The following is a 24225-nucleotide window of genomic DNA, read 5'->3' on the forward strand; positions in this document are numbered from 1 at the left end:
TACAGCAGTCCACAAGCAGGCAGAGTCCTGCTGCAGCCTACAGGAGCAATGGGCAGACTGCAGTCCCAAGTTTTCCCGTGGAGAATCTCGATGCAGAACCAGATGTAGCTGCCCAGCACACTGACGTGGCCTCATGACTGCTGAAGCCTGTCTCACCTCCTCTGAATGGGTGTCATTTCCAACACGAAACGGGCTGGATGCCAGCAGGGAGCATCCTCCCATCCTGCTTCAAGGAGAACGTCCACTGGCTGCAGCAGGGACTTTGCCTGCATCAAGGACTGCAGAGCTTTTGTTTTTAGAAAGAGGAAGATGGAAAAGAGATCACTAAGAGTCGTACTACATGCAAAATGGTGCAAGGAACAGACAGATCACTAACAGCAGTACTACAGACAAAACGGTGCATGGAGCAGGATACACAGCAATTAAACACACCCAAAGCAAACTCCCCGGCAGGGAGCAGCACACAATCACAACCCCTCACTGCGTGACTCAGTGGCAGTTTGCCATCAGCTGCAACGAGGTCTGACCTCACTACCAGAGGAGGTGGAACAAGATAGCTCCTTAGGATGCGGAGTTTCTTTGGTGCACGTCCCACTGCAGTCCGTAAGACACACTGTCAGGTTACGCATACTGAGCTCACACTGTTCTCCTACAAAAGACGACTATTTTTTCCCCCAAAAGAAAGAAAAAGATATAAAAATTGCTTGCACTTTGGAAGATATCACATGCACGTTTATCACTTCTCTAATCCCTTGACTTCCACACCAAAACGTGGTCTGTTCAGGAACAAACTAACAAAGAAAAGTAAACCATGCAGCAAATCAACTTAATGTCTGTTGGTCTTCTTGCCCCAGGTCCCACTGATTCTGGCCACATGAGCACACTGTGCCTCTGTGAAAACAAGAACGGGGCCAGGAGATCTGCAGCTTGGGACTGCCACGAGCAGTCCTGCAACAGTTCTGCAGTCAGTTATTGCATTACAAAACCAGTCCAAGCAATAAACCCCAGAACAGCCCAACAAAGCACCGTCATCCATTAAAATAAGAAAAACAATGCTGCTTTTTTTTATCTTTTTGACATAGCTATAAAAATCAAAGCATTTATAACACTCCAACAAATGAAGTCAGGTTGTGTATTCTTTTTCCTTTTATTAAACAGGACAGAGAACTTCCTTAGAATGCCATAACAAGTCACAGTGATTTTAGATGGTTTTTTGAAATGTAATATACTGATGGGAAATACCTTGAATGTTCAATTTGCTTTTGTGTGTGTGTGTGTGTGTGTGTCTATGTACCCTGGTCCACCAAACCATCCAACTTAAAGTTTCTTGTTTAGAGAGGACACTGTGTCTTCTTCCTCCAAAACTGAATTTTGACTAATAATCCTGCAAAATAATCAACCTTACAAAAGGCCTTCTTCAAATGTTATATTTATATATATATGTATATACATATATATACACACACATACACACATATATATAAATATAGACTTTTATGATTTTTTTTCCCATTCTACGCAACGTCTCCATAAAGAGATCAGCAGATTTATTCTACAAAGAAGCAACACATAAAAGGGGAAAAATAAAGTCTGAAGAACATCATAACCATATTTCACCGATTACACATAAAAGGAAAAAAAATCACCATCAACAACTGTCTCTGAAGTTTCCTCAGACGGACAGAACCGGAGTGCAGTGGCCTGGCTGGCCGTGCCAGGCTGCCCGCCCCGCACACACCGCTCTGTGCCCCGCACCGCTGTCCCGCGGAGTCGGACGTGGTTGGAATGTACGGAGTTTAGGAAAGGTTCCCAACAAAGCCTTCAGCTTTTTGCTTTTTTCCTCTCTAGGCCAGCTTCAGCGTGCTCACGGGGAAGGATGGCATGGTGACCATAGTTACTGGGTTTAGGACCGTCTGCCCAACTAACTGCGGGTGATGGACGACTTGGGTTCCTACAGCCGGCTTGGCCATCACCGCTTGCTGGCCAAGGCTCGTGGTTCCATTCACTTGCTGGTGAGAGATCGTGTGAGCGATGTGGCTCACCACGGGCTGGCTGACGGCCACGGGCTGAGGGTAGATGGGCAGCTGCTGGCCAAGGTGGGCCATGTGGTTGATGGTGGCTGGGTGCACAGTGATGTGGCCGATAGGCTGAGCAGCAGTGGTAAGCTGCACGGGGCTGGATGTGGAAGGTGCAATGTGGGCAATGTGCTTGGTCTGTGGACCCTGAATGACGTGGTTGACAGTCTGAATGACCGAGGCGTGGGTCGTGGCGGTGTGGGCAATAACAGTCGATTGCACTGTCGAAGCCGCCACGATGTGAGTCTGTGCTGGGACAATCGCCTGCGGCTGGACCAGTGCTTGTGTCTGGATGGAAGGCTGTGCGTGGGCTGGGGGCTGTTTCTGCTGGAGAGACAGGTGCTGAGGCAAAACCGCCAGGTGATGGGAAGCAGCGTTTGGAGGGATGGCTTTCAGGAGCTCCGGGTGCTGGCGCTGCGCTAGTTTTGGTAACGAGTTCACAGGCCTGTCATCTTCCATGTCTTCATCCATGTTGTCTTCACCCTCTGGAAAAAGAACGAAAGGAAGAAACTCCCATAAAAAATAGCAGAGCATGAACTGGGCTAACCAGCCTCTCCTACAGGGCAGCACACGTGGCAGAGAGGACAGCAGGAGGAGTCACTGAGCCGAGGGAGAGCAGCACAGCACAGCACAGCACAGCGGGCTCACTCAGCTCAGCTGGAGAGAGGTGCTCACCAGAGGCTGGGAGATCCCACTTGGCAGGCAAGAGAAGCAACTTGAGCTGAGGCAGATGGACAAAGTCTGCACTGAGGAGTGCTCTCTGCACAAAGAGGAAAAGGATTTCTTTTCCTGGTAAGTCATCCAGTTAGAACTACTTCTGCTCCAAGAGCAGGAAGGAAACACTGATGAAGAACCAAGGCAGCAAATTTATTGGTCTGGTTCTGGAAAAAGGTGTCTCCATTCAGCCTACAAATTAATGAGGTGATGCTGACCTGAAGGAGATGAGGATCATCAGCAGGGCACTCTGCACTGCCTGCCCTAACGCCAGTCACGCAGGAGCAGCAGGATAACCAGGGAAGGCACTTCCCTTTTGCAAGCTCTGTGGTCAGTAGTAGCTTGAAGAGATCATTATCAGCAGGGGACAGCTGGAGAAGAGAACAGCTGATGCCTCTATTTACAAAGCTCTCCTACTCCCAGCTTCCACACTTGGAGATGGTCTGGAGTGCGTTCAAAGGTCCAGAGCAGGAATCTGGATGAACCAGAAAGCTCAGGTTTTCCCTTTCTGGGCACCTGCTCTGCCTGGAGCACCACGAGCAAATGCCACAGTGATTTTAAGAACTGCAGCAAATAGTTGGGCAAAAAACTGCTACACCCTTCTGATCTCTGGAAAGCAAAGTGCTGTCCAGCCATGACTGCCTATTCCTCCTGCTGCAGGCCACTGGTACAGAGGAAAGCATGCACTCTGCTGCCCCACAGAACTTCTCACTGGGAACAGCATCATTTCTGTTCACTGTGAATCCTCCTCATGCAAGGTAAAGGCTCATTAAGGTGACCTCTCCTGTACCAATTCCTTTTCTGTGTGGCTGAACACCTTCCTACCTCTGTGCACAAACACATCAGCACACTTACACACCGATCTGCTTGAAGATCCCCACCCCCCACCTCCACTACAGCAGTGTACAATGATGGTTACAAGAGAGAGATGATGGGTACCTGATGCAGTGGAGGTAGATGCCTGGTCATCCTCTGGCTGAACTGTCTGTCGAACAATTCTGTCGATCTCCATGACGTCCATCCATTGGCTCAACTCGTTCTTCAGTTCTGCCAGCCGCTGCTGGGTAGCGATCTTCTCCCTTGCCAGCCGTTCCATCTCATGCTCATATTCTTTTTCCTTTCTCTTTAAAGTCTGAAGACAGAACAAAGTAAAGAAGAACCATCTAAGGAGAAAACAGACAAATGTAATCTACGCTAAGCTAGTCATTGCCTCATTCATTGCTGGTTTTCTTTTATTATTAGTTGTGCTGGTATGGCTGCGTTCAGGTATAGGTATCACTTCCAAGTTCACACAGAAGGGGAAGGACCTGACCACGAGGGTTACCTCGGCCAGCCACTTTCTGCTTTCTGAAGGAAAACTAATGAGCCTCCAAAGCTGAAATGGTTAATGAGGTCAGGTGTGAGTCACCAGCTCTAGGGAGAGCAGTCTGGAACTGCTTAGGAAAGCTGCAGAACTCCACCATCAGCACAGAGTGACGGCAGGCAGCACTTGGGTCAATCAGGAACAGAGAGAGAACTTCAACACGGGCACGAAAAAGCATTTTTTAAAGGCTAAAACTCATTTGTGTAGGACACGATCGTTGCACAGGGCTAAGTGGTGATGAAGGCTCCAGGATCCACTCACGCCTCAAGTCGGACCCACACACTTGTTCCTAGGGCTGTTACCCTGCAGAGCACAGGAATTTCTTACAGCAGCAGCAGTTTCACAGCAGAACACCTCTACACAAAAAGCACCAACCCACAATCACAGCGGTTACGTTTATTTTGAAGTAAGCAGCAATCACACTGACACTCCATGCACCAAAGCTGGCATCAGCCAACAGAACTGGCACCTGGGGCTGGAGCTGAGATGGGTAGGGAGGACCACCAGAACTACACGAAACGAAGTCAGTAACGAAGAACTGAACTTAATAAAGGAATTCCTCCGCGTGGCCGACCACCTGTCTCTGCAGGATGAAATGTCACGAAGCAGAGGCACGCGCACCCGGGACAGCTGAGGGTCTGCAGCTGCCATCTGAGCCACCACTCCTCCTGAAGCACCAGGAGTGGCTGTGCCGAGGGCTCTGACAAAGCCTCAGTGCCAGGGCTGAAGCTGCCCGATGCAGGATGCGTGCCCCTGAAGCTCAAACCTTTACTCCTGATGGCTGCCAAGGCAGAGCTGCTCTCCCTGGTGCCAAGGCAGTGCTGCTCTCCCTGGTGCACCTCACTGCCCTGTGAGGGCTGTGCTCCTGCAGCACACACTGGGGCTGGCTGCTGGGAAGCTCTGCAAAAAGCTGCCAGCTCTGGTTAAAAGGAGCTCACGATTTCACTCCAAACAGTTTGTGCAGTTTAACTCCTACGTGACATCAGGAGCAGAGTCCACGCAGGGCACACAGGAACAGTCTGCTGCAGGCGTGAGTATCCCTTTCATTTCCATTTCCCAGAAGGGAAGGACAGTTCTGAGAGCGACGGCTGTGCCCGACAGTGACTCAGCTGCGCACGCCAGCAGGGCTCTGCACCAGCACGGAGCAGTCCCAGGGAGCTGCCTGCCTGGAAGCTGTTTGCCTTTGCTACGCGTGGAATGGGATTTTCCTGCTTTGCACGTAGCTCTCAGCTTCAAAGCAGCCCTTTCCCACACGGATTATTACAGTAAACCCAACACAGCCACGGCAGCAGCCGACAGCCGCAGTGTGAGCTGCAGTGCTGCTGCTCCGTGCACACTCTTCTCCTCACTTTGGGGCCGTTATGGGGTCCTCCTGTGCATCCCACTGCCACTGCTTGGTAAACAAACCAGAAACGAAGTGCTGTTGTCACCGCACCACAGCGGCCATTTGTCACTGTAAAGAATTTTCCATTTTATAGCTGGCTGTAATTAAATTGCTTATTCTTATGTCAAGATTGAGAATAATGCTCCCACTGCTTTCTCTATGCTTGCCTCAGGAATAGTGCTAACCCTGTGCTGGAATCAGCGAGGCTTAAGAGGCCTTATTAAAAAGCTCCCCTTATAGGCATTACATTAGCAATTTAAAAACTCGCTTTCAATTACGAGCTCTTCCAAAAGCATATTTCAGCTGTTGTGCTCTACTACTCGGCATCCACTGATTAAAAATTCCCCATCAATGAGCAATCATGGAAGTGATTCCTAATTCCGAATCGGATTCCATAACTCTCTGCAGCTGCTGGAGCAGATCTGGAGCTCACGGCCAACGGAGCTCCCTGCAATGCCATCCTGGAGCAGCAGCCACGCACAACAGTGCCACGTGCCTTGCAGAGCACGGGCTGCCCCGTGCCACGCAGCACTCTGACTGCTGTATGCAATGAGGACAGCTCAAACCAAAGGGAAGGATCTTGGTCTCACAGGGACTGCCCTGTTGCCACACATCTCAGTGCTGTGCTCACCTCTGGTACTTTTGGGACTTTGCACTCATCACATCCGTTCTAGACATTCCAGCTTTGAATCTTGCTATGTCTTCTCTGCAGTTCTTTGGGTGCAACAAGCAGTTTCTTTAAAACCCAGCACTGAAGCAATTTCTCAGCCAACACAGCATAACCTGCAGCCACAGAGCAGAGCCCAAACGTGACTGAACAACAGTGCCCATCCCTGCATGCACATCAGCACCAGCTGCCCTGGGCAGCAATGGCAGCAGCGCAGCCAGAGCTGCACACAGAGCTCCGGAGCACCACGGCCCCACAGCAGGGAGCAGCACGAGCAGGACCAGCCCCACGGCAGGGCACCATCCTGCTCCTTCTCCAAGAGCTCTCACTCTGCTCTTGGGAAAGCCCCAGCTGGTTGCCACGGGAACAAAATCCTGTTTCCATGGCAGCTGCAGCACTGGCTGGCTCTTACAGATGTGGCCTTGCAGGCTGCAGAGTGCTCCACAGGTCCTGCACGGCACAGGGCTACAGCCCCAGTGCCCCAGGACTGGTGGCACTGTGCTGTGCTCCGCGCAGAGCTCTGGGCTGTTACTGCATGGGTCCACCTGCTCCAGGCCGGGCTGCACGCAGCATTGCTCCTAAGGAGCACATGGCCTGCAGCTGCAGCAGCAATCCAGCATCTCTCAATGCACTGACGGACACAGCACTCATCTGACAGCTCATGCAAACAATAACATCTGCACTCATGGCTGTCAGGAGCCACTGTCTGCTAGCACCCTACAGAGAAGCCTGTTTGCGGAGGAACGAGGTGCAGCATTTCATGCTGCTTACCTCTGGTTTTGTGTTATTTTCAGCCTCCTAAACTGTCAAAACTAATGCTTTGCAGGAGTGCCAAAACAAAAATCAAACTGAGGAGATGTGCACGGAGCATGGTGCTCCAGGCCCAGCCCCAGCCCGGCCCACACCTCCAGCAGACACAGCAGCACAGCTCTGTCCGCAGACCACGGGACTGGCGGCCAGCAGCTCGTGGCCCAGCTTTTCCATTTGTTTAACCCTGGACAAGGAAGGCAGCCAAAGAGCGCTGTTATATTCTAGGATGTGACTTCACCCTCACATGCACGCAGCGAGGGCTGTGGTTTCAGGAAAGGAGCACGCTGTTTGCTGCAGGAGCTGCCTCGGCTCCTCTGCAGAGGACAGTGCTGGCAGGGGGCAGCTCACAGAAATATCCGCACAGAAATACTCCACAGAACTGCACATCTGTCTGGAGCAGAGAACCGTGAGAAGTGAGGACACGCAGCGTGCGTGCTTTGTTAGCACTGGGGACTCCCACTGGAAACACGTTGGGCTTCAACCTCTGGAAGAACGCTGCTCCTGAAACAAAGCCATCCACAGGAGGACCCGGCTCCTGCAAGCACAGCTCACAGCTCAGCACTGAGTTCTTGGGGCAGGAGGTCAAGAGAAACCAAACCAGGAAGATAACGAATAAATTCAGAGAGGACCACAAACCAAAACCCGCAGCAAGCAGCTGGAACATGGAGCACAGGCACAAGGAGAGGCACGGCCGCTGCCAGGGCCGACCAGCGGGACTGTGCTGGCCTCCACCAGCTCAGCTCTGTTCCCACACAGTGCATTCAAGGCCAAGAGAAACCCAACATTAACAATATCCTGAAGTACTGTTTGCAACGACAGTTTGGTTGTGGGAATCTCTGATTCAGGAAATAAAAGACACTTTCAGCGATGCCAAGAGACACTGGGTGCCCCAAATGCCTGGAAATGCTGCGGTGTTGGTTACGTAGGAGACCATCCTGAACAAACTGCTTTCATTTGGCTCCTGTGGCCAATACATCCACGGTGTAACTCCAACAATAACCCGCAAGCTGAAACAACCAGCACTGCATTTCAGGTAGTGACTGCTACTGATGACAAACCCGCTGGACTGGGACTCCTAAGCCTGTCTGAGCCTGCACGTGGACGCAGGGCGGGCAGCCCAGGGAGGCAGCTCCTCACAGGTGGGATCAGCGTGGGGACACGCGAGCACTGCACGCCGCAGCGCTCCGGCGTTTCTCTTGGCACTGTCTCACAAAGCAGGGGCTGGCTGTGTCCTGGGGTGAGGGCATAGCAAGGTGCTTCCAGCCCGGACCTGTGGGGCTCAGAACAGCCCCCGCTGCTCTGCCCCATTCTCCCACACTTCTCCATCCCGGTTTCCCCACTGCCGTGCGGAGGCAGCTCCACCTACAGCCTACAATCAGATCTGGGTCAGCTCCGGATTTCTGTCCGCCTCCTGCCCTCACTTCCATGGCCACGGAGGGAGCAGGAGGAGGGCTCAGGTCAGCACACAGAGCCCGGGGGCTCCTGCAAACAACCACCTGCACCTGCACGAGGCCACGAGCCAACGGACCACTCTGCATTCAACAAAAGTGACGGCACCACAAGCAGCTTCAACAGAGCCAAGAAGTCACATGCAAAGAGGACATCCTACACCTAAACTTGCTACAGCATTTTTAACTGCTTATGACATTAGAGGCAAGACAGACAGACAGAAGTGACAGCACTTGGACAAAGAAATCCACTCCTGCTCTGAAGTGTGTGCCTGCCCACTGCCAGGAGTGGCACTGCTGCCTGCCCACAGCTGCACTGAGAAGGAATCACCAGGCAGTGCAGGGCAGTGCAGGGCAGTGCAGGGCAGCCCAGGGTTGGCAGCACTGCTCAGCACTGACAGCGAGCCTGGGAGACTGTAAAACCGTACCCCGATTTCCACATTGTCCAGCTCAAGTTTTATCAGCATTTCTATCACAGCACTGCGACACCAACATGTCAGAAGGAGACTGAGCTGATCCCGACTTCCGGCTGCTGTGTCATGGTTTCAAAATCCCACATTTGCTGTTTTGCTGTTGACAATGTCTGCAAAGACAGCTGCTGCCAGTGTGGCTGCGTGGCACTGCACAAAGGACCGAGCACAGCAGTACTGTCCTCTCGTAACTACAGGCCTGTAACTTTATTAGGTCACCGACTACTTCACAGTAATCCCAGAGAGGATCAGCACACACCTTGCTGTCCGTAACAAGGGGAACTCATGCTCCCCATCACCTGGGCCATGGGGCTCCCAACCACCTCCAGAAAACGCAGAACTGCAGACCAAACCCAGCGGTCACCTTCTGTTTGTGGACTCCTTGGTGCTCTATTTGTGGTTTTGGCTTTATTTTAAAGGTGGGTGACTTGTGCAGAGCTACAGCTGAAGCAAAGCCCTGCCCTCCCGCACTGCCATGCTCCCTGCGCTCCCACCACACTGACACCATGCACCCATGGGCTGCAGCTCACCGTCCCTCCCCCACCACGCAGCACTTCTGTTCTTACAACCCTGAGTGCTCCAGAAGGTGTTACTGAGACGACGGCAGTTGCGGCAGCTGCAGGTTTTCTATCAATGAAAAAATACAGAAAAAGATTTATAAATCTGTTCACCCCACCCCAACTCCTGTCTGAGTCACCACCACCCGGGGGAACCCACCCCTGTGCCTCTCATCAGGGAAGCTGGTTCTGCTCACCCAGCAAGGTCTGAGCTTTAAAGCACCCACTGTCCGAAGGGCCGCAGCCTGCCGTGCTGCAGTTACTGCAGTGAAATTCCAGCTAATTAGACAAGGTAGAATCAATTGCTCAGGTCAGGTAAACAACACAAAGGAGTGCTGCTGCATGTGAGTGCTGCTCACGTGAGGGAGGCACTGAAACTGCACCCTGACTCAGGATCTTAGCAGCCAAGATGCACAGAAGATACAGATCTGTGCTGGTAGCTGGTGCTGGGTTAACACAGAAACAACCAACTGGAACCACCAGTTACAGTCATATTTTCAAGGTGAGGAACTTAATCAGATCATTGCAATTCAGCTTCATGAATTCTGATCAGTGCTCTGGCCTGCACTGCCTGAGCTCTGGTTTTCATACAGGAGCAGAGACCACACTCTAGCATCAGGTAGATGGGCTCTGCCTGGGGCACGGCACCTCCCTGAATTGGGGTTTTGTTTAGGAACAGACAGAACCCCTTTTCCTGCCTGCCATAATCCCATTGTTCCTTTTTCACACCCATGCTGCTGGTCTGAGCTGGCCAAAAGCCTCCTCTGCTTTGCAGCCAACAGCAATCTGAGATCAACGACACTGCCCTTGCTTTAACTTCAGCCCAAAGCAGTTACACCCAGCAAAGGGGAACGGCAGTGCTCTTGGCAGTGGTGGTCCTGCCAAGCAGACAGCTAAGGACACAGCAGGGATGAGATGCAAGGTCAGCTGAGGAAGCCTGCCTTGTTATCAGAGGAGGAAATTGGGCACCATTCCCTCAAAGTGAGCAATACAGTGATTTATCTGGGAATCCCAAGAGATGTCAATTACCTTGAGCCCAGTGCACTACCACCTCTTTTCTTTTAGCCTGAACTCAGCCCCTGAGGAAGGCATCACCTCTCCAATAGCGCTGCTCTGCTGCAGCACTCTGTCCCCAGCAGCTGGACAAGGGCAGATGCCCACCGTGACACTGGGTTTTGGTAGCTCCTGCAGCTGGAGGGTCTGCATCCCCAGGGGCTGCCTCAGATCACACAGCAGCTGTGTGACTTTGCCACTCATTTACAGAAATTTTTAAGTGCACATAAACAGAAAAAAATGGATTGTTCTGCAACAAAAAATTCTTCTGGGTGACTACAGGGAGGACTGAGGCATGCACCACGAGGTGAGGTCCCTGCTGGTGTCAGTGGCTTTGCTCCAACATTGTTCAGTCAGTGGTTGCGGGGTAGAATGCAAAGCCCAGCTCCCGAGGTAGAAGAACCATCCCCTCTTGCCTCTTGTCCTGGCAACAGATGACTCAGTGGTCATTGTATATATCCCAAATTCATTTCATAGCTATTTTCTATCCTAATCCAATAAGCAGCAAATACAACTGCCAGATGAGCTGTATGAACTCGTGAGCCAAGTGCATTTCTTATGCAGAGCAAATGCTCCTCCAGCACAGCTCAAGCCGTGTGCAGTTCACACAGCACCTTCCTCTCCTCAATACCTTTCCAAGCTCTGCGCTGAGCAGTGCACAGCACACGGGTCACAGCATGTCCCACTCTGCAGACATCAGAGGATTCTGCTCTTTGTTCCTGGGAAGCCCTGGGCAGCTCAGTTCTGACCACTATTTTCTAAGCACATCGCTGTTCGATCAGCACTTGGCTCTGCTCTTTCTGAGAAGCTCTGCCAGCCAGGCTGTGGCTCCACGCTTGCAAGCTGCTCACTTTGGCTGTCCTGGTGTCACCCGGTGAGCTAATGGCCTGGACGTGGTGTCACACCACACATGCAATGGGAAATAACCCCTGAAACTGGAAAGCGTTCAGGTACCATAGCGACAGGCACAGTCTGAGAACACAGAAGAGAAAACAGCCTTGCTGTTTCTCAATTAGCTTCCAACTAAGATGATTACAACACTTCCAAGGGGCAAGGAACCCTTCAAAGAGAATTAAATCAGAACACCCATCTGCACAGAGCTCCGGCCATCAACTGGCCACAGCACGCTGCCCCACACTCAGCAGCCCAGCACTGCAGCACTGCTCCTGCTGCCTGGGTCGGTGCCAGACCGCTGCCCCACACTCTCCCCAGGCAGACACCCACATTCTCCTCCCACTGCACTTCTCTGCGTTGCAGGAGCCACCCAGGAAGCTGCCAGGAGCCCTGCAGTGCCACCACTGAGTTCAGCAGGGAGGGCAATGGGTGGCACCCATGTGCAGGGACTGCAGCACACGGTGCCGCGATGCACGCGGCCGATTCCCGCACCCAAAGGCCGCAGAGCTGCAGCAGCCCACGCTGCCTGGAGCCAAACGGCCATTTAAAAGGATTATTAACTTCCAGCTGCGTTCAGCCTAATTTCCTTTGTGCAGCAATGTGCTTAATTGCAGAGATTCTAATTCACTCCCTCAGAGCACAGGCCCAGCTCTAAGGATGACTTAGAACGACAGCTCCACGGGAAGTTCGGAATTCAACTTTGTGACTTATCTGATTGGATGCAGATACAAACATCCAAATCCAGCCAAGGAGACGAGCAGCTCGTTCGTAAGTTCCAGCTGGAAGAGGGAAAAAGGATTTTGCAGAGTGGCCGTGGCAACCAGTGCTGCTGTGCTCCTTGCAGCAAGCAGCATCAGCCCAGCAGCGCCTCGGGGCTGTGCGCTGCACTCCTCCCATACAAGGCTCACTCGGTTGTTTTTGCTTCCTTTTGTAAGAAACTCTGCCGTGCTGAGTTTTAGAGCTCCTCTGTACTCCCATGTTCCCTCCACAAGGCAGAGGCAGCACCGAGCAGAGCCCAGCAAGCAGAGCCAGGGCACAGCAGGGTGCAGGCAGCTCTCTGAGCAGCTCCGTGCTCCTCCTGCTGAGCTGCAGGGATGCTGTGCAGGCAGCACCCATGGGTGCCCCCCCATCCTGGCCCCCCCCATCTGCAGACTGAACTCTGCGTGCGTTATTTTTGGTGAAACAGATCAGAGTTAAATCCGAGCCAAACTCGAAACGAAAAGATGCCATATTATTCTTTTTTCAAGTCAGAAAATACAAATCAGGTTTCCAGCCATCTGATTCCTTCAGGCCAACGGCCGCAGCACTCACATCTGCAGCCTCCAGCAGAACCCTGCACGGCTCTGGGCACGCAGCCCCATCCTGCACGGCCGTGCCATGCCCAGAGGCACTGCAGGCAGCGTGCCAGGCCTCAGCTGAGCCATGTGCTCGCTGCACACGTGGCCGGGGACGCGGCCAGGGAGCTCCCAGCAGGAAGGAGGCCGGGCAGAATGGATGAGGTCACCGTGACCTTCGCCACCACTGCTGCGCTGCGTTGCCCACGTCCCCAGCACGGCCCTGACCCGGTTCTGCAGTTGGTCCCATCTCAGCACATCCACACAGCCCTCACCCACCCGGGGCTGCCTGCTCGTGCAGCCTCCAACTCAATGCATTTCCCAATGGGTAACAGTGAGGGGAGAAAAGTTGGCCATCCCCACGGACGTCCTCACGGAGAATCGGAAGCTGCCCTCCAGAAGCACAGAACACAGTTGTGTGAGAGCAGCACGCCGGCAGACAAACCAGCACTCACACCAGCACCCACAGCACACAGATGGGTGCAGTGCTGCTCAGGACCACACGACTCAGCTCCCGGCGCACCCATGGGCGATGCGTCCCCGCCTGCGCCAACGGAAGCCCACTCCATACTGACACCACCACGAAGCCCACTGAAATGCTCCAACCTCTCCTGGTGCCTGCTGCTACAACACAACCACAACTCCACAAGCAACCTTCCGAAGCAACACGCATCCTTCCCTTCCGCCTGCCCCTCACTCGTGGCTGTGCCCCACGAGGGCCTGTCTGGTTTCCAGGTCCCAACCAAAGGCTCTGCGTGGGACACTGCTGACCACGGCGACACAGAAGAGCCAAAGTGGTCTAATGCTGAAAGAAAACACAGTGCTGGCAGGGAATGCCCAGCACCTCCCAACAGAAGAATAAACGGTACGTGAGACACTGAGAAATATGGAAAGAAACAGAAGGAAACTGACAACTCATGAAAAGCTCAGCACTCTTTGTCCCAGCCAAAACACATGAGGTCTATTGGCTCTCTTCACTTGCAAGACAGTGCTACGGATTTGGCAACTCTTCCACTCTCTAGACAAAACTGCAGTTGTGCTACACGCTCTTGATATCACAGCCACAGAGGACGCTTCTCAAGAACCACTTCTGTTACAGTTAACAGCCTTTTACAAACACCAGGTGTGCAGAACACCTCAGGGTAAGAACAGCTCAACATGCAACCTCAGTTGACAAAACTGCTGACAGTGTCAAACACGACAACAATAAGCAAACAGCGATGCTTATTTCACTCAGCCTGCATTCCCACAACACAGTTTTATCTTCATTTTTTCCCCGCTCTTACTTGGTACCCCATCAGCCTGGAGCTTCACACTGCAGCCCTAAATTGCAGTCCTTCCCTACCTCCACACAATGACCACACATCTCCTTCTCATCAAAAAGTTGAGAAACCCCAAGGCCTGTCCATCTTGGTTAAGCAAACTCAAAACCTCCCCAGAACACATGGATTAGAATTCACCTTAGTCCAAAAAGCAGTACCACATCATGGATTTACTTAGGCGAGATGTCCCTTTTTAGGATCACGTGGGTTATCTGTTGCACTCACAGTTATGTAGGAGTCCCAAGGGTAAGGAGGCTGCATGAGGCAAGCACTGCCAGCAGTCTGAAAAGCCCTGGAAATCCGGAGCTCAGAAGTGACTGCACTCAACGGGGCTGAGGAGGGTGGGTGCCTTTCTTCCTTTTCACTCCAGAAAGCAGAAATCCTACTTGGTTCGAGCACAGCTAGCACTGCTCCTGTTCCTGCAGACACAGCACTGCGCAGTGGCCACCAGCAGGGACCCGACCGCCACCGTACCTGGATGTATCGCAAGGCACTCCTTAGGACGCTGAGGTTTGAGGTCTTCTTGTCGTCTACGTTGGGGATGTTGCGTTTTAATGTCTCAAAGCATTCTTTCAAATGTGCACGTCTAAAGAAAACACAGGTGGTTTGTCAGCTTGTGAGAGCGCACACCAGAAGTCAATTTAGCAGAGGGCTGAAGCTTAATTTGGGCCTTAATCCAGCAAAGCACTTGCACATGTGCATAGCAGTCACTGGGACTACCTGCATGCTTAAAACCAAACCATCCCAATCCAGCAGGCAGACTGCTTCCACAGCTCCAGTTCCTGCCCTACCTTGGTAGGAAACGGCTGTGCTATCGCAAATTACACATCACACCTCCCTGCACCATTGGTTTCGCTCTCCCCATGTTTCTGATTTGGCTATTTGGGCTACAAGTGTCAGATCAGGAAGCTCTGCTCTGTACTCTCAGTGCGTGCTGGGCTCTGCTCTTGGTTAGTTTACAGCTTCAAATCAAATGAGAAGTTGCACCATTATGCACGTGGGGATTTACTTTGCGGGATCAGGGCTTTGCGAGGTTACTGTAATGCCATTATGCAGATAAAGAAAACGTACTGGGAAGCAGAGATGCAGAATCGAGCTATAAGAAAGCAAAGCAATATTGCAAGGTTCATTAAATGTAACTAAGAATTCTGTCCAAGTTGTTTGTTAAAAAACAAAACAAAACAAAAAACAAGCCCAAGGCAAACAAATAATGACAGACTACAGGCCAAAAAGCAAAAACCAAAACGTGAAACGCAATTATAATTGGAAAAAAAAAAAAAAAAGCAAAACCCTGGCTTTCTACGCACCTGTTTTTCTCCAATTTATTATGTACTTCCCTGGTCCCAACCCTGTAACCCAAACAGAACAAAGATAAACTCAGTGTCAGGTTTACAACTATTGCCATTCAGCCTGTACTTTCAGCAGTGTGTGTGTCCCAGACAGAAGTAAATATATGAGAACAATGGCACTGTGGATAGCACTGCTTTGGAGCTATCTGCATATGTAGTTCTCCCTGTGCTGTATTAAGGTAAAACCCATCCCTGACACACACTTGTGATGGGACGAGCATTACCCACGTCCTGCACACTTAGATCCAACAGGTGAGAGTGTGATGTGCCTACGGAGGCAGCGTGGGGCCACCCCCAGAGCCAGGAAGGGACCCCGGGTGTGCACAGTGTGTGCACAGCACCAGATTCTGACCCGCTGCTGATCCATGCCCACGCTCCAGCGGGGGGACATTGGTGCAGTCACAAATTAAAGTTTACAGCACTTGGTAGACAAGCTTCAAACCTCTTTCATTTCTCCTGTGCCTGAAATAACACAGCCCAACGTAAATACGGAGTGAAGTAATCCAGGAATCCTGCAGCCACTGCTCAAGGGAAAGGCAGGGTCAGCCTCCGGGAGGGCCTGGGTTGCCCCCACCACACAGGCCACAGGAAAACTTTTAGGAAAAGCCAAATGAATTCTTGTAGTCAAAGGTTTTCAGGTACAACAGAGAAAAAGCAACAGGAGTTGAATATCTTCCCAGAGCAAAGTGACTGAGGATACACCAACAGTGAGGAGAGCACTGAAGGAGGCAGGTAAATATTTAACAAACATTCAGGTGTTTAAAAATAAATATTTGACAGCCTTCTCCCACCAAACATTTACAAGCTGGAAAAAGCATCCTTTCTGTTCTTACACCACCCAACATGGACAGTGCGCCCGGACCACTGTGCCACCAGAACCCACCCCAGGCCCACGCAGCCCCCGGCGAAAGCCCACGTGCCCATCTGCAGCACAGCGAGCTCTGAAGAGCACATTCCTTCTACAAGGAATTGTATCAGCACTTTGCAAAGGTTTTTATTACTACAAACACGGTTTCCACTGTTCCCTCTATGCACACTGGGATCTCTGTGCCCCAGGGGAAACCATGAACACCCCCTGAGCCCAGCACTGCTGCTCAGGGCAGCGTGGCACCCGTAGCTCTGTGCCTCAGAGCCAGAATGCGAAGGGCCTGCTCTGACCTGCTGACACCTTCATGGTTCTTGGCACTGTCTGGGAGGCAGTGAGCAGCAGGGGCACATTCTGACTCGGCCAGAACATCCCTCCCGAGCAGGTGGTGGTGCACAGCGCAGTTCTGCTGGCACCGCTGGGGTGCGGAGGAGCAGAGCAGTGCTGTGAGCCACGAGGCAGCACGTGGCCCCAGCACCTCTGCTCTGCTGCGTGGCACCCTGAGACCCCACGGGTGGGCACAGTCCTTCTGGGCACAGCCTCACAGAGACATCCCTCAGTGCAGGGAGCAATGGAATGGTCAGGGAAGTGCTAGCAGGGATGGGAGGAAGGGCTGAGCAGAGCCCGGTCACCTGTCCTGCAGAAAGGAGGTCTGTGGGAGCACAGGGACAGGCGAGAGGTGGCTGTGAAAGCAAAGGGAACTACTCATTCCCCGTAAGAAACAGCACAATAAATAATCCCGGGCTACATACTGGGATACCGCGCTCCAGATCCCATAAGGAGCATCAGTCAGCCCAAGTCCATAAGAACAACAATACAAACATAGCGGCCTGGCCACGAGGCCCGTCCCACGCAGGGATGGCTTCAGCAGCCCTAAGTCCTTTCTGGCCCCAGATGCTCTGAAGGCCCTCAATACCAACAGCGAACAGCAGCCACAGGGAACCCTGTCCTGGGAGTCAGAACTGCCCAGGACTCAACCCTGCCCCCACGCAGCTCCTGCTGGGATCACAGCTCGATCCCCCGAACACTGTGAGCAGAGATCTTGTGCCCAAATTAACACCAGGTGCTGCCTGGGGTCAGACAGACAGCGTGGGACTCGCTTCCTAACGCTGCTCCGGCTTGGAAAAAACAGACTTGTATACTGTGGTCAGGGGCAAAAAATGAAAAACATCAAGCTGAGAAACCCCACTATCCAAAACCAAACCAAACCAACCCGGGCATCCACACATCCACGGATCTCAGCACTTCTGATCTGAAACTCTACAGCGCAGCGGCTGCTCAGGGCCGGCGCAGCGTTCGGGAACCAGGCTCACTCACCCTCCAGGCCTCTTCTTCTGCTCGCTGGGTTTCACCTCCTCTGCCGGAGCCAGCTTCAGGGCACCGAGCGGGGCCGGGTGGGGCAGGGGCTGGGGCTGGATGGGCTGCGGGACCACATGGTGCTGCGAGATGGCCAGGACGGGCGCCGTGTAGTGCTGCAGCTGCTTCGGGCTGCCCGCCGGCGTGCCCGCCTTCCCGTCTGGCAGCAGTGTGCCTGGGGGCCGCTGGATGACCGGGGCCACGGAGGACGGCTCCTTGGCGACTCCAGGAGTGCTCACGAGGGGCGGGTGACGCTGAGCCAGCGGCGGGGACAGCGCGGCCTGGGCGGCAGGCTGCGGCGGGCTGGTAACCACCGGGATGGGGATGACGGAGATGGGGGTCGGCAGCGGCGGGGGTGGTGGAGGGGCTGGGGCCGGCGGCGAGATGGGCACCAGCAGCTCAGCCCGCGGCTCCTCCGTGGGGACGGCATGGTTGGCCCGCGGCGTGCTGGCTTTCCGCTGCTCCTGCTCCCGCTCCAGGCGGAGCTTCTCGTGCTTCTCATTCTCTTCTGAAAGATAACGCAGAACACTGCCATTAACTGGGCTCCCCCGTGTCTCCCACCCACAGCCCTTACAAAGCCAGCGTGGCACGGCCTGCACTTCCAGAGGCCTTAGGACAAGGCCAAGGTCACACCGTGTCCACAGCCCAGACCAACCTGCCCAGGCCACCCCAGCGTGCAGCACACTGCAGCCAGGGAAACACGGTGCCTGTGGGGCTGCAGCCGTCCCAGACTGCTCCTGGTGTTAAGCAGCCCCATCTGCTGCTGGCAAATCCCAGCCTGACAGGCTTCACACTGACCTCACACTGCTGCCATGACTTTACTCAAACTCCTAAAACTCACTCTGATGTGTATGTGTCCCTGTATGTTTTTAGAAGGACAGACGAAGTAAGCACAATTTGTGAGGCCTGGCTAGCAAAATAAACCTCATTAAACTTGATCCAGATCTCTGGCCCTAATCACCCAAACATGGCACCAATGACATTTCTTTATCCCAGACCCACGGCAGTGGGGGCCTGGCACCCAGACACGGCCTCCACACAACAGCTCCAACACTGCCCAAGGAGCTCACTGTGTGCTGCTCCGGACACTTCAAGCTGGGACCTCCTTACTGCAATATCCAAGTGCCAAGGGAAAAGCCAGGATGGCACGGGTATAGCTCGAGGAGGGACAGAAAGCCCCAGCTCTGCTCCAGGGCTGTGACATCCCAACGTGCCCAGGCTGCTCCAGCCCTGCAGCACTGCTCAGCAGTGCAGGGCAGCCCGGAGCTGCCCCGGTGATGCTCCACAGCAGCAGCAGAGCAGCAGTGACACTCCTACCACGCATCATTCCCATTCACTTCACACAGCAAAGAAAGGTTACACGCATGCACTGCTGATCAGAAATACTTATGTAAATGTCTCTGCGAAGCAGGTGCAGCCCTGGGGCTGCTGACAAGCTGCCAGAGAGGCCTTTGGTGCTGCAAATATTGAGCTCCCTTCAGCTGGAGGGTTCATTTCAAGGATAGCTTTAGCCAAAATCTGACACCAGCGAGCTGCTGCCTTCTGTCTGACTCCCCAGGCAACAAAGCACTGGGCTACCAGCCCCTCCTGGGGGGGGGTCAGCGTGCCTGCCAGCAGCCTGTGCCTGGGACACAAACACCTCAATGCTGCGCAAGCTGAGGCCATCTCTGCCTTCTGCTCCCTTTGCAAACAAAGTAAAGACACCACCACGAAGACCCCCCAGAGCTCTTTATTTTCTCCCAGGAACAAAGTTCCCCGGTTTTCCTTCACAGGGCTGAACAGAGCGGGGAGCAATGCAGCGCTGCAAGGCTCCCATCCACTCATATCCCTGCGAGTGGAGCTGCAGCCTTCAGCCTCACCACCCACAAGTAACGTGGGTGACAGCAACACCAGCAGCGATGGGAGGACACGGCCGACCTCGTCACAGGGCAGCAGAGAAACAGGGTCAACAATCCCTGCCCAGCAAGCTGCTGCTATTCTGGGGCCTCGCAGTCCAGGAATACACAGTGCCAGGGACTCCTAACTTTGTTACCTAATAATCTGCCAGGTTTAAAATTATCTCCTCCCTCTGCCTGCCCATGGAGCACCTCCTGCCCACTGCAGGACATGAGGTGACAGAGGAGGTGTGGGGCTGCAGTGGTCAGGGTACAGCAGCTCGTGCCTGCGCACCGTGGGCGCTCCTCACGCAATTTTAATGCTATCTGTAATGCTCTGATTTTGCACTGGGGACATAATCAATATTCATAATTCATCAGTGGCAGTGCCTTTGCAAAATCAAGCAGCTTACCTCTGAGTCTGCTCAGAGATGGTCAGATGTCCTCAGAGCACCTCACCCCCACCGACAGCGGAGTGCGGGCAGAGCCACAGTGCTGACTCCTGCTGATTCTGTTAAGAGAGGCCCAAGTGTCCCCTGGGCCCCTGACAACCTCTGCCATCAGCTGCAGACACTCTGCACTTCTAACTATGAACAATCCCTCTTAAGCTTCTTCGAGGCAGAGCTGCTGTCTGGACCCTGGCGCTCTCATCTAAGCATTAGCAGAAGTCAGGAGGAAAACCTGAGACAGACGCTGCCAAGACAGGTCAAGAACAGACCTGAGCCCACTGCCAGGCACTGCCCATCCCAGTGCTGTGCCAGGCAGTGCTCCAGCTCAGCTGCAGCACACAGCCTGGGGGCGACAGCAGCTACAGCACGTCACTGCTGCCACTGCACTGCTGGGCAGTGGCGAGCGGGGATGGGCTGCAGAGGGCAGGGGAAATGGGGAGCTCCTGTTCCCCATCCCACTCACGCCCCATCACTACGTGGAGTAGCACGAAGCCTGTTTGCTCATTATCAAATAAACGAGGCACCGCTTCCTCATTCCTGCATACAGCAGAGGCCGTTCTGGGCTGCACTTGCAAGGGGAGGGCACAGCACAGGGAAAGCGCAGTCTGAATCAGGGCTGAGTCATCCAAATGTTGCTGACATAAGAGGATCCGGCGGGGAACAGCCGCGGCGCTTCCCGGTGCCTGGAAACCAGCGGAGCTCCGCGAGCCCGGATCTGCACATGACGTCAGCAGCAGCAGCACAGTGCTCAGCTCTGGGAGCAGCACGCTGCCCCTCATCCTCCCCGGGCAAAGGGACTGCAGCCCCCAGCCCTGCACCCCAAACCCTCCCCACCCTCCCCAGCTCCACCAGCTGCTGCTCACTGGGAGCCGAGCCCGGGCGCCAGCCTGGACCACGCTGCCCCGCTGTCCTCCCTACCACAGACACTGCATCCTTACAGAAAGGCTGTGTCAGAAGTGCAGTGCTGACAAAGGAGGGGAAACGCCTTACGACGAGGGATCCGGGGCTGGTGGTACAGCCCTGGAAGCGCTGAGCTGGCCCTCCTGGATCCCTGTCCCAGTACCGAACAGCTCCGGGCCCACCCCGGGCAGCGCTGCCGCCATGCACGCTCCCCACACCTTCTCTGCAGGTGTCACCATTCACTGCAAACAACCACCACCTCGAATCTCCATTTTCTCAGCCAGATGACGATGACACATTTATGTCCTATCAGTAAGAGCAAAGCAAAATCAGCACTCATGTAAACCGTGCTCTGTAGCTCCAACCAGCGCTGACGTCAGTGGCCTCAGTGGGATGGGCCTATCTCTGGCTCCAGAAACCACAGTGACCCCAGCATCCAAACCTGAGATAAACCAGAAAAGCAACACCACGACCCTCTTCCCCACTGAGGGAAGCGGGTGCAGGCAGATGTGCTCCTGCCAGAGAGCCCTTCCCTCCACCAAAGCCGAGGAGGAACACGGGAAGGTCGGGGACGCCTCACGAAACCTTGTGGTTTGCCTTCCAGCCCCAAACCAGAACCAACCATTCCTAAATAACACCCAACAGATGGTTCTCAAAGCAACACGAACATCTCCACGGACAATTTACATCACGCCTAAGTTTGTTATTCCAGTGCTTCCCTGAAACCCTCTCAGTCCCAGCAGGCAACGCAGCCGTGCTTCACTTACATCCCTTAGACAGGAGAAGAAATGAGGGACTGAACATGGGAAGAGAAAATGGACAGGGACGGCCATAAAAGCGATCCCACCTCAGCCAGCAGTCCCTGCCCGAAGGCCGCGGGAGTTCCCTGCAGCGCTGCCCGTGCCCCAGCGTGGCTGCTCCGTGCCCGGCGAGCTCTGCTGATGCAAGGTGCTGTCTCAGGGCTTTTCTGCCGAGCATCAGCGTTTTTAAGAAACAGAAAGTAATGTATTCTGATGAGCAGTTGTTTTCAAACTGAACAGCTCCTGTGGTCAGAGCAGGACATGGCAGCGAGGGCAGCCAGGACCCGGTCCCATCTCCTGCTGGGCACACAAAAGAAACTGTGGAGAACCACTGCCTCCCTGCCCCAGCCTGGCACGGCACCAAAGGCTGCACGGACACGGGGCAGTGGAACGCACAAAGCCGTGGTACACCCACGTCTGTGGGAGGAAACGGAGCTCAGGAGCCTGCCGTGCCCACCAGGACCCAACTCTCCTTCTTCTCAGCGCAGCTCAAAGCAGTCCCCAGTTCTGCTGCCCCTGCACAGCACTGTGGTCACAGTCCTGGGAGGGCCCGGCACGAATCAGCAGGGAGTACTCAGGGGCTGGCCAGGATCCCTGGGTTACACAGCGCTCCGCAGACACACGGGGCAGCTCAGGACTTGCCCGCAGCTCCTGCGGCACCACCGCCATCCCCACACCAGCAGCAACCAGGGAGCAGCCTCTGACCTTCAGCACAGCAACCCGGGCACGGGGAGCAGGAAGAAAAGCCCCCGCAGGGCACATTTCAGGATCCCTGAGTGCCGTTCTGGGCCGTGCAGAGGGAAATCCCCCAGGCACACACGGCAGGGGCCATCCCACAACAGCTGTGTGCCACAGCAGCCACACGGGACGGGGCAGCAAGCACCGCCCATGCTGCAGGCTCAGACAAACGGAAGGATCAGCAGTGTGGGCAGCAGGAGAAAAAAACACGGGAAAAACATAAGAAAAAATGGAAGCTGCCCGTGGATGCATTTTTTAGAGCATATAATGTTTTCCTTCGATTACATAACGTTAACCTCAATCCGGAGCAATCAGACACCCTCTAAATCGGTTCCAACGCCTCTGGAGTTTGCAAATAACACAGACAAAGGAGCTGCGCGTTTGTGCGTGCGTGTGTACGCGCACGGCAGCAGCGCGGGGCTGCCGGCACGCGGTGACAGCGCACCCACGGCCCCCGCACCGCCCCGCGCCGAGCCACGGCGGAACAAAGAGCGGCTCCGGGCTCGGGGGGCTTCGGGGGGGGCGAGGGGGGGAAGCGGCGGCCGCCCCGCCCGAACGGCCGCGCCGCGGTGGGGAGGGGCGGCCGCCGCTCTCCGCGGGAAACCGGGGCGTGGCGCGGCCCCGCGCACGTGGAAGGCGGGCGGAGCCAATCACGTCACCCACCCCGCCCCTCCCACCGGGGCGCGCCGCCGCGCTCCCTGCGTGTCCCCGCGCGGCGGGGCGGGGGCGGCCCCGCGCTCCCCCCCCCTCCACCACCACCCCACCCCCCCCCAACGTGACCCCCCCGCCCCCCCTCCCCAACATCCCCGTTCCGCGCCGCTTCGACCCCCGCCCGCCCGCCCCCGGCCGTCGCCCCCCGCTCTCACCACGTGCGCTCTGCTGCTGCTGCGCCTGCCACTCGAGGAAGCGGGCCGCCTCCAGCAGCGTCTCGATGCTCATGGCGCGGGGCCCCCGGCTGCCGCCCGCCGCCTCTCCCGCCCGCGCCGCCCCGCCCCGCGGCGATCCCCGACGGCGGCGGCGGCGGCGGCGGCAGCAGGAGCAGCAGCAGCAGCGCTGGCGACAAGATGGCGGGCGGCAACAGAAACACAACAGGCGGGCGCTGGCGCGGCCCCGCTACTACGCGGCGGGCAGAGGAAAAACGCGGCGCGGAGCGGAGCGCTGCGCGGACGGGGCGGGCGGAGCGCGGCGGGGCGGAGCGGGGCGGGCCGGGGCGGAGCGGGGGCGGGCGGAGGGCCCCGTTGGCCGCGCGGGGCGGGGGCAGGCGCGGGCGAGCGCTGGGATCGGGGCGCGGCGGCGGGAGCCCCGCGGGAGGAGCCGGTCCGGGCCGCGCTCCGCGCCGCGCTTTGCGGGCCGCCCTCCCCCCGCAGTGCGCTGGCGGTGCCGCGCGAGCTGTCAGCGCGGCGCGGACCAATGGGCGCGGAGGACAACACGGCATGGAGCACCTCCACATGGGCGCCCCGCGCCGCCGCCGCCCGCCTTAAAGGCGCCGCACCGCGGCCGGGCGGGGCCGGGGCACCGCGGGAGGGGGCGGATCTGCGCGCGCGTGGCTGCCCCCCGCAGCTCTGGGAGTCGTTGCAGCTCAGTGTTATACGGAGTGCTCTTCCCGAGCCCTAGCCGGGGGGGGGGGCAGCCCCCGGAGCAGCGCCGTGGGAGAGACCCCGCGAGCACTGCCCGCTCCCACGGACCGACGGACGCCCCACAGCTGCCGCCCCTCGGCCTTCGCGGGGCCCTTTTCTCAGCGCCTCACGAAGCTCAGTTAAACTTTCAGTATCGAGTATCTGCTTGCGATTAACTTCGTTTTGG

General features: G+C 55.4%; 1 protein-coding gene across 1 annotated transcript; it reads right to left on the reverse strand.

Moving 5' to 3' along the window:
* Positions 1-1730: 1730 nt before the first annotated feature.
* Positions 1731-23479, reverse strand: MNT (MAX network transcriptional repressor). Its single transcript, XM_065732101.1, has 6 exons — positions 23289-23479; positions 17623-18169; positions 15399-15440; positions 14566-14677; positions 3729-3921; positions 1731-2560 (listed from the first exon to the last, which is right to left on the reverse strand). The coding sequence occupies exons 1-6, from the start codon at positions 23359-23361 to the stop codon at positions 1845-1847; spliced, it is 1683 nt and encodes a 560-aa protein (XP_065588173.1). The 5' UTR covers positions 23362-23479; the 3' UTR covers positions 1731-1844.
* Positions 23480-24225: the final 746 nt, after the last annotated feature.

The sequence above is a fragment of the Cyrtonyx montezumae genome, unplaced genomic scaffold (genome assembly GCF_038088225.1).
Source record: "Cyrtonyx montezumae isolate F1298 unplaced genomic scaffold, pur_monq_1.0 scaffold_15, whole genome shotgun sequence".
NCBI lineage: Eukaryota > Metazoa > Chordata > Aves > Galliformes > Odontophoridae > Cyrtonyx > Cyrtonyx montezumae.